At 37.9% G+C, this 10359-nt stretch overlaps 2 protein-coding genes across 2 annotated transcripts; one reads left to right on the top strand and one right to left on the bottom strand.

Annotated features, from left to right (window-relative positions):
* Positions 1 to 341: 341 nt before the first annotated feature.
* On the top strand, positions 342 to 2956 carry LOC103841491 (receptor-like protein 47). Its single transcript, XM_033278724.1, is given in 2 exon segments — positions 342 to 1400; positions 1402 to 2956. Coding segments are annotated over 2 exon segments (2061 nt in total). The 5' UTR covers positions 342 to 708; the 3' UTR covers positions 2771 to 2956.
* A 2953-nt stretch (positions 2957 to 5909) lies between these two features.
* LOC103842311 (protein FAR1-RELATED SEQUENCE 5) lies at positions 5910 to 7033 on the bottom strand. Its single transcript, XM_009118929.1, has 2 exons — positions 6746 to 7033; positions 5910 to 6509 (listed from the first exon to the last, which is right to left on the bottom strand). Exons 1-2 carry the CDS (start codon positions 7031 to 7033, stop codon positions 5910 to 5912), a joined length of 888 nt encoding a protein of 295 aa, XP_009117177.1.
* Between the last annotated feature and the right edge of the window lie 3326 nt (positions 7034 to 10359).

Raw genomic sequence — 10359 nt, 5'->3', positions numbered from 1 at the left:
ATTAAATTTTTGTAAAATATAATATAAATAATATATTTATAATTAAAATTTTAAATATTTTAAAATATTTTGATTATTATTTTTTAAAATTCCCATATTTTTCTTTAAAAAATATACATTTTTACGAATATATATATATATATATATATATATATATATATATATATATTTTAAAAAAATTGAAAAAATTGCGGGTTGGCGGGTACCCGCGTTTCAAAATCCACCAGCCCGCATCCACCCCGCATAAAATGCTCATGATCCGCACACCCGCACCCGCAAATTGATTTTTCTAAATTGTTAGACCCGCATCCGCCCCGCGGCGGGTCAAATGGGCCGGGCCCCGCGGGTAAAGAATCATATTCCAGGCCTACAAGCAACTCCTAAATGTTTTGAAGACAAATTAACTATAAAGCTATCACTAAACCGTTAATAGTAAACCTTTTCAGGAAACTATAGCTTTGTAGTTTTATAAGTTGTTTGTTAATAACCGAAAGAAGTTTCCCTAAAATTTCTCCAGATGGGCACAAAATGATGATAAGAGTCAGTGGAGGACCCATGACTGTTTGGACCATTCATGGACTAAGACTTCACGGGAGACTTTTGATCTAAAAAAGACTTCGCAGGAGACTTTTTAAGTCAAGCTTTCATATTTCTCTCGTTTCACAGCAAAGGAAACAAAAAGAAAAAAAAAAAAGCTAAAGAAAAACAATGCATTCTCTGAGGAAGATGATAGTATGGAGCTCGTTTTTAGTCTTTTCACTATCTTACTCAATACTTGCTTTCGCTTCTTCTCCTGCTAAGCACTTGTGTCGTCCAGACCAGAGGGATGCTCTCTGGGAGTTCAAGAGTGAGTTTCACTTCAGTGGGATGGCCCCTAACGAGAAGACACAGAGGTGGCTAAACAACACTGATTGTTGTTTCTGGGATGGTGTCTCTTGTGATCTCAAGACAGGGAACGTCATCGATTTAGATCTCTGCGGCAGTTCTCTCAACGGCTCTTTGCTATCAAACAGCGGTGTGTTTAAACTACAACATCTTCAGAGCCTTAATCTCAGCTCCAATAATCTCGCGGGTTTTCTACCGGACTCCATCGGCAACCTCAAACACTTGACGGTCTTACAACTCTACGGATGTGGTTTCTTCGGGAATATTCCTTCTTCTATAGGAAACCTTTCTTATCTCACTCATCTTGATCTTCAAGGCAATGGTTTCACCGGTGAGCTACCAGAATCTATGGGCAAACTAAACCGACTAACAAAGCTGCTACTCTCGACGAGCAAGCTCAGTGGGAACTTTCACCATGCACTACTCAACTTAACCGAGCTTACGTGGATCGACCTACGTTCTAACAATTTAGAAGGTAACCTCCCATCTAACATGAGTAGCTTCTCCAAACTGGTGCACTTTGATGTCGGTCAAATTCATTTTCCGGATCAAAGGGCGAGTACCGGATTGGTTATGGATGTCAGAGCTGGTGTACGTTGACATTTCGAAGAATGCTCTAACCGGCTTTGACGGACCAAAAGATGCTATTCAGACAAGTCCATTAGAAATGCTCGATATAAGTTCAAACGCTTTTCAAGATCCATTTCCTTTGTTACCAAACTCTACTAGGTTCTTTTCAGCCTCTGATAATCAATTTTCGGGAGAGATTCCGACGACGATCTGCGGATTGGTTTCTCTCGACACGCTTCTTTTGAGCAACAACGGATTCATCGGCTCTATACCTCGGTGTTTCAAGAGTTTCAACACTATGCTTTCGCTCTTGCATCTCCGGAACAACAACCTCTCTGGTAAGTTTCCTGAGGAATCTATCAGCGTGGGATTGATTTCACTTGATGTCAGTGGCAATCAGATATCAGGAGAGCTTCCCAGGTCTTTGATGAACTGCACTCGCCTCGAGTTTCTCAACGTTGAAGACAACATGTTCAACGACACTTTTCCTTCTTGGTTGAGTTTGTTGCCTGATTTGCAGTTTCTTGTTATTCGTTCTAACGAGTTCCACGGGCCAATATATTCTCTGAGTTTCCCCAGGCTTCGAATCTTCGATATTTCGAAAAATATCTTCACTGGAGTCATGCCGTTGGATTACTTTGCTAACTGGAGTGCAATGTCTTCAGTTGCATACGTTACAGATAACAAACAAGAGAGGTTTATGGGATTTAGCTTTTCGAACTATCACAAGTCGGTGGTTCTAGCAATCAAAGGTTCGGAGATGGAGTTGCTTGGGAGTGGTTTCAGAATGTACAAAACCATCGATGTCTCCGGAAACCGACTGGAAGGAGATATTCCTCAATCCATCGGTTTGCTGAAGGGACTGATTGTGCTCAACATGTCAAACAACGCTTTCACTGGCCATATTCCACCATCTATATCAAACTTGACCAATCTCCAATCACTAGATCTGTCCGAAAACAGATTATCTGGTAATATACCGCCAGAGCTTGGTAAACTCTCGTTTCTAGCGTTGATGAACTTCTCCAACAACATGCTCGAAGGTCCAATACCACGAGGCACTCAGATTCAAAGCCAGAATAGTTCCTCATTCGCGGAGAATCCTGGCCTATGCGGTGCTCCTCTTCAAGAAACATGCGGTAGTGGAGGAGAAGAAGTATATGAAATAGTAAAGGAAGAAAATGATCAAGTGTTGAGCTGGATTGCTGTTGCAATAGCCTATGTACCAGCTGTTTTCTGTGGACTCACCATTGGCCACATTCTGACTTTATATAAACCTTACTGGTTCATGAGGATTTTTCACTCTTTTGCTTAACAGAGCATCAGTTGCCGGATAGTATCTATCTATTGTCTTCTTCTTTTCTTTTTGTGGTCAAATTATCTACCATCTTATAATCATCTCCATTGTTTTGAATTTATATTGTAACGTCTTCAATAATTATTTTTCGTTGTATTGTTGTGAGAGTATGCACTTTTTGGTGGAGTTGATTTCCTTTATATTTTTGTCTCTGAAGTCTTGTCACAGAGGCACTTAACGCAACACGCCTCCATAGTAATGCAAGTAACGCATCTCCATTCAAAACGTTCTTGTTGCGATCTCTGAACCATCCTCACTTCCCAGGATCTACGTATTATGCTATAAAATTTTATAATGTAGCTCTGATTCCATGACTTTAGTCTCCAGCCAGGCGGCCTCTCTCTCTCTCTCTCTCTCTCTCTCTCTCTCTCTCTCTCTCTCTCAAAATCTTATTTCAGTTTAACCTTCTCCAAGCCAAATCAAACAAGCTACAAAGGAGAGTAGCAGAGAAGAAAATACAAAGAAGGAAGAAGAAGAAGAGCCTGAGCCGCAAGAAACAGAAGAGTGAAGAAGAAGCATGAGTGTGAGAACAAAAATAGAGACTAAGAGTGAGTAAACAAAAGAAACAAATATGATGAAGAGGCTGGCCGAGAGTAGTTGAGCTTGGATAATTCCTTCGCTAGAATAGATAAAAAGTTTGATGATCTTATCAACTTGATTAAAGCTGGGTCTAATTCTGTTTCTAGTAATACCATGATTGTCTTAACACACTTGTCTAATGCCCAAAAGGTTGAAAATGTTTCAGGTACTAACATGGAAATCAAGGAACAAGAACCCAACCTTGCTGCGCAAGAAAGTCCTACACTTGATAATGTGATTTCTGAAATTAAAGTGGTTAATCCTACTTATCCAAACACTAGTATGATGCACTTGCACTTTGTTCAGAAAGTTGACGAAGGTCTAGGTAAGGAGGAGCCACGTCCAGAGGCTTACTCACCAGCTGATCATGCTTTAAAAATGATAAATACTAAAGCTGAAGCGATCAAAGGAACCAGGAACAAATCAGTGAAGAACATGAAGCTGAGGAAAGCTAAAGAAGCCAACCAGGACATAGGTGCAATCAAAATGCTATATCTTTTCAACCATAAGGAATTTGACCGTGAAACTACTTGCTATAGATTTTCAACTTAACCAGAGCACGCGGCGAATTGGTTTCATACCAAAAATATTAATGGTTTAGGAGATATACCATTTACAAGTCAGGTGACATACAGTTCATCCGAATGGGTTCTATTTAAGGAAGCTCACTGGTTTAATCAATTGCAAACAAGACCTTGGCGACCAGGAGATTCATCAAGACATCCAGGAGACTCATATAAACGTCCAGAAGAGTTCACCATCATGTTCTTCATACAGCTTAGCTAACTAAATAGTCTAATAAAATTGCTCTTACCAATTTGTTCTGTGTAGCCAATCTACGTTCATCAATTACAACACTAGCAGAGTATGATTAATTAAGACATCAAAATAACAGAGTACTTTCATTATGATAATGAATAAACACCAAAAGTAAGAACAACGGTTTGACAAAAACATAACTATTGTCTCCTTTCACATTTAAAATAGCAGAGTATTACGTTGATCCACCATGACTCTTGTCAAACCCATGATTCTTGTCAAATCCCTACAAAAATGAGACATAAAACAATTTAGAAAATGACAGATAACTCAAATATATATAGTATAAAGAATGAAGTATTAACCTGGAGCAGTTGTGAAAAAGAAGACTCATTGTATAAGGTCAGATTAGTGGCAGAAACAGATAACTGGGTATCATGAGGAAGACTTGAGTCCTGAAACATATATATATATTGATTAAGTCCCAAAATTATATGAATATTGGACAAAAAAAATATCAAATACCTGAAACGATAACTTCTTTTTTGCTCTACCATTATTGGATGATTTTGATATTCCACGATTTTTCGTTTCAAGCACACTCAAATACCGATCATGGCGACCAACTTTTTGGTTCTTTGGTCGCCCAGGACGATTTTTTCTTTTTATTCCACGTGCATTTAGAACTTCTTCTTCTTCTTCCACAAGTTCAGAATCTGAAGTAGAAAGCATCCATTTATTAGCTTTCACAAGTTCCTTTTTCTTTTCTTTCAATGTGTCAAGCAACTGAAAGGCAGCTTCATCTGCACACAACGTCAATTCTATATGTTCAGCAGCAACAAATGCTATCTCCCAAAAAGTACGATATATATGACTATATCGTTTTCCGATTGATTGCTTCACTGTATCATTAGGTGTCACTGAATGATAAAAAGATATGGTTCGTGCTTTAGCTCTTTACTCCATTGATTCAAAATGTAGGTAGGTGGAATTCTTCTAACATCTTTCTTGGCCAACACTTTTAACGCATGACGACATAAGATTCCAGCAAAAGAAAACTTCATACAACTACAGTGTATCGTTTCGTTTGCAGCAACATAGTAAACCAAATGATTTCTCCCAACACCACGAAAAGATACATTGTATTCAGCACTTACCATCTCAGACTTATTGACCCTCTTGGCAACATAATCACCAATAGCTGTGTATTCCTTCTGAAACAAGGTAAAGACTTCTGGTGTATACACATCTACTGCATGTTGTAACATTTCTACAGGAGCCGATAAGACCAGCGAAGTATGCATCATGCCAAAGTCAGCAGTTAATTCTTTAAATCGCCGATCGTCTAACACTCTCTCATAGTGTTCAAAGAAGTGCAACAAGTTATGACAGCGCTTCAAATATTTTTTCAAAATATTATTCATACTTTCACTACGCTGTGTGCTCATCATATCAGCTGTGAAAGTTTGGCGACCATATACCCTTGCCCATTTTTCTCTTAACTCAAACAAATTCTTCAACCATTTATTCTCTGTCAATCCATGCTTTTCAAGCATTTCACTCCATGCTGATAACCACTCTACTTCATTCTCATGGTCATATACACATTTTCCAAAGTCTAAGGCAAACTGATCTGGTCCATGAAATACATGACTCAACCTCTTTGCAGCATTTTGGTAAATATGCCAAACACATAACCTATGTTTTGTTTCAGGGAACACTTTCCCTATTGGTAAATGTCTGTAAGAATTGTTTGCGGTTATTTTCCAGAAATTGCTCCAAGAAAAGTCTGAAAAAGCCACTCAAAAAACTCTGTGGTTTCATCATATATGAGAGCAGCACCAAACAAAATAGTCTGCTTATGATGATTGACGCCAACAAATGGAGCAAACGGTTTATCAAATTCGTTGGTCTTGTAAGTTGTGTCAAAGCAAATGACATCTCTAAAAAGATTGTAATCACTAATTGACCGATTATCTGCCCATAAGATATTAGTGATCATATCGTCCTCATCAAGTTGCATTGAGTAAAAGAAAGATGCATTATCCTCTTTCTTTTTCTGAAAGTACTCCAAAACAGCTCCAGCATCTCTCTTTTCCATTGCTGCCATTCGCTTACGGTATATGTAGTTTTTCAGGACTTTATCCATAAAACTCAGATTTGCTCGCCCTCCAACTTCTCTGCTCATCATTTCAACGGTTGTTTTTGCTGAAATTCCTGACATATCAGCATTATCAGCATGTTGTTTTTGAGAGATATAAATTGCTCGGTTACTCTTCAGCAAATGCTTCATAGGTGTCTTCACTAAATCATGGTTATGATTCGGCTCAAAACTCACAATCTTATATTTTCCGTTACTCTGAAGATAGCAAGATATGCGAGCTTTACAACCACACCTTGTGGTTGGTCGTGCATATGATTTCTTGACCTTAGGTTATTGCCTAAGTTCCTCTTTTGAGCATACATAAACCATCCTTACTAGCTTGTTGTTTTTCTTCGCAGTCCGCTGTCTCCTTACGCCGAAACCATGATTGCCTCCATATTTTCTATAAGCTTTATATGCAGACTCATCAGAACGGAAATCCATTCTAATACAGAGCTCATGTTTTTCTGATTTTCATTGTTTGCCTCTAAAGCATCAACATCTTCAACCTGAAGATAATTCTCATTGTTGCTTATGTCCTCTTCTTCACTGAAATCACTGATAGAAGCATCTTCATCGCTGACTAAAGCATCGTCATCATTGAGTGTAGCATCTTTTTTCTCGGCTAAAAACTCATCTGAATTTTGACTTAAGAAACTAGTTTCACCTAAGACTTGCAAACCAGATTCATCTTGATTAGCAGAAACAATTTCTTTACCACTTAAATGAGTACTCTCCATTGCAACTATATAGAAAAATATAAAAAGTAGTTAAAAATTAGTCTAGATAACATAGAACAATTATGAGTGAAACAAAAAGGCTCTTACATCACGATTTGACCTTAGTTATGTGCTCTTATACATGACAAAAAATTCATCAAAATTTGAAAAATTAACTAATGAATAAATGAACAGATGGCGTAGAGGCATGTGGGAATTGATGAAAAATAATTTAAGATGTCTCCCATGACAAGATAAGCAATAGAATCTCCCAATAAATAACTTTGATTCATTCACTGGAGCCCCACTAAACGTAATAATCATTAGTCATCAAAACTCTTTTCTTCCCATAGTTATTAGTTATTGCCAGAACAATTGTGACTTTAATGGTGTATAATCATTAGTCATTGATTTTTTGTCACGATCAAAATAAAGCAATAAAACCTAATTGACTCAATCTCTCTAATATGATCAAGAGATGTATATAACAAACCATAATTAAACTTGAGATTAATTATGTTAATTGAGTGATGACGTATCTCAAACAAACCTGTAAGTTATGTGAAAAATTATTTAGGAGTTTCTGGGAAGAAGAAGAAGACGCCGATGGATTAAGAAGAAAAAAATCAGATCAAAACTAACGGCGGCGTAGCTTAACAACGTTAGTTCCTTTTCTTAAAGCTATATTTCTTTTTTTTCTTCTAAATTTAATCTCTTCTTTCATTAATCCTATGTGGCAGTGATTGGTGTAAAGAAGTGGAGTGAATTATAAAATTCACGTTAGGGGGTGAACCCAAGTTCTGTCATTAATTTATGATGTTTTTTTTTTTGGTAATTCAGGTATCCGGACCTCTCATTTAGTCCGACTATCCCTCCGCGTCCAACCAGAACTGGCGAAGAAGGTCCTGGAGGCCAAACATAAACCATGTTAAATCCGATGTGGCCGGGACTCGAACTCGTGATGGCGGGTACCTCAGCCGAGGTTCCTTTACCACCAGACCATGAGGCCCGGTTTTAATTTATGATGTTTCTATCTATCTGTTCAAAATTTACTTTACATGACTACCAAGTTCTAGGTCTTAATTATTATTCTTCTATAAAATCTTCATTTTCAATTTCCTTTAGCCCATGTACTGTGATTTGAACGTTTTGTTAATTGTATTTTAGTTGTTTCTGATCTCTCAGTGGATACTATACGGATGCTTAAGGCAAGCTTTTTCTATGTTTTTTTCTGAGTGTCAAGTGCTAGATGGTCAAAGCTTTTTTGAGTACGTCTAGAAAATTGTTGCCTAGCTATTTTTGCCAATATTGTGGCCTAGCTTATGTTGTACTTTAATGTTGTCAAATAATTTGGCTTGCTAAATTACATGTGTTTCAGGCCCTCAGTGCAGGCTAGTCACTTCTAGGCCCAGCCCAAGACTGGAACATCTGGGCTTAGAACTCACTTGATCTTAAGCTTGTGAACAGCTAGATCATTTGCTAGACGATGCTGATACTGCTCGGCTGCTTGATAAGTCTGATCCGATCGGTTTCAGGAGGAACACACTTTGTGCTATATAGTAGACTGGCTATTACATTGTCTGACTCAAATTTGGTCTCCCGACTAATGCCAGGGGGTGAAACGATCCATGTAAACCACTTGGGCCGAATCCTAAGCCTAGACTGACCAAGTAATGATAATTTAGTTCCCACGAGAAATCGAACTCATAATGATGTGGGTATACACCAAGCCCCAAAAAATTGCCACTAGACTACCACCACTTGGTTCTACTCGGCTGCTCCCAAAAAGCTCGATTTTGATCTCGAAAATAGTCTTATCTATTTCAGTCTCTCTTATCTTATCTATTTCAGTCTGACTGTAAGTTTCAGATAATGAGATAACGTATATCTGGTAAGTTCTCTGTTTTTCTTTGCATGGTAAATATTATATATACATAAATATAAAATTTGATTATTTATCAGTTACATATATAGTCGACATATTAAACACTAAATTGTAAAATGGATGGTTAATTTAATTAGGTGAACCATTGCTTCTAGCCTCTTAAATTCACACTGGACCATTGAACATCAAAAGGTGTGACATTGTAACGATAATGAATGCTATCCAGAAGATATGAAACGTAAGTTCGTTGATCTGGTATGATAAAGTCTTTGATCTCATCAAGACACTGAACAAACAATTAATTTAAACGGTTTAAGACAATGGTTTCTGTCATGTCGTATCTAAGACAATGCAAAATACGTACTTTTTTGGTAAAATGCAAAATACGTACTTAATTACAATTTTTTTTAAAAAGTTGTTGGTGTCGGCCGATAAAGCAAAAAAGGTTGTTTGGTGAGACAAGAGCAGCTTAAAAGAGACAACAACATTTGTAAAAAGGTTGCTGAGTGAAGGGTCCCGGGTCCACCCACGAGTCAGACGCGGCAGAGAGAAAGCCAATGAGATGTGAAGCTAGCTGTATTTACTAATGTGGCTATCTGGTTCCAGCCGTCAACTCGGTTTGGTTCCACCACGTGGCACTTAATACTGACCAGAGCCCCCACGTGTTGGCTTGGTCACGCGCGATATTACCTGATTGGTCGACTTTTAATACACATGGATTCCTAGTCGAAGTCATAATTTTTCGCCACGTACAAATCTGATGATTCTGTTCTTTTCACGCGAGCTAGAGTGAAGGCCACCTACGGAGTTGATATCGTATCCAAATTCAAATCAAGTTTATCTTTAGGAAATCAAAGATTATACAACTTTTTATTACTTCTGTAATATATAGTCATAGTATCTAGAAATGAGATTGCAATTTTAAACTAACGGATCTTCACAAAACTGGATTTGTAGTTTTTTCGATCTTTTCATCGTTAGAATTATTGTGCAAGAGTGTGGATTCTCCAAATTTATTAACTACATCACTGCTGCGCCTCCATCACAATACGCCGTCTCAAACATCGGCGATTCTTCACATAGTCAACTACGCTACCTTTAAATCAGAATTGTTGCACGGAAACCCAACCATCCCGAAGCTTTTTACCCCTTGTCCGATGTTTGCTCACACATGATCTGGTTGTACAAGTGTGATAACTGTATATGTTTAGATCTCTTTCGGTTACAAACTATTGGACTCGACACGTTAATGTTGAGTTTCGAGGTTTGGATCCAATTAAATCATCAGCTCTGTCATCAAACTTCATCCTAAAAGACTCTTTGGAGGCAAAGCTAGAGCTTGAGATTCACCTAATCTCTTCGGTAAGCTTTGTTGGGTTTAAAATTGATTGTGCTTGTTTCAACGTCATATCAAGTCAGATAGGACTTCGTACTGTCAATGTTGCCTACGGTTCTGGAGCTT

This window comes from Brassica rapa, chromosome A09 (assembly GCF_000309985.2).
Source record: "Brassica rapa cultivar Chiifu-401-42 chromosome A09, CAAS_Brap_v3.01, whole genome shotgun sequence".
NCBI classification, from domain to species: Eukaryota; Viridiplantae; Streptophyta; class Magnoliopsida; order Brassicales; family Brassicaceae; genus Brassica; species Brassica rapa.
The sequence above is the reverse complement of the archived record's forward strand: the minus strand, read 5'-3'. Positions and strand labels throughout refer to the sequence as shown.

Coding starts and splice junctions, on each gene's coding strand:
- LOC103842311 (XM_009118929.1), bottom strand. CDS start 7,033: ATGGAGAGTACTCATTTAAGTGGTAAAGAAATTGTTTCTGCTAATCAA. Junction 6,510..6,745: donor ATCAGAAAAACATGAGCTCT/GTATTAGAATGG, acceptor TGCTATCTTCAG/AGTAACGGAAAATATAAGAT.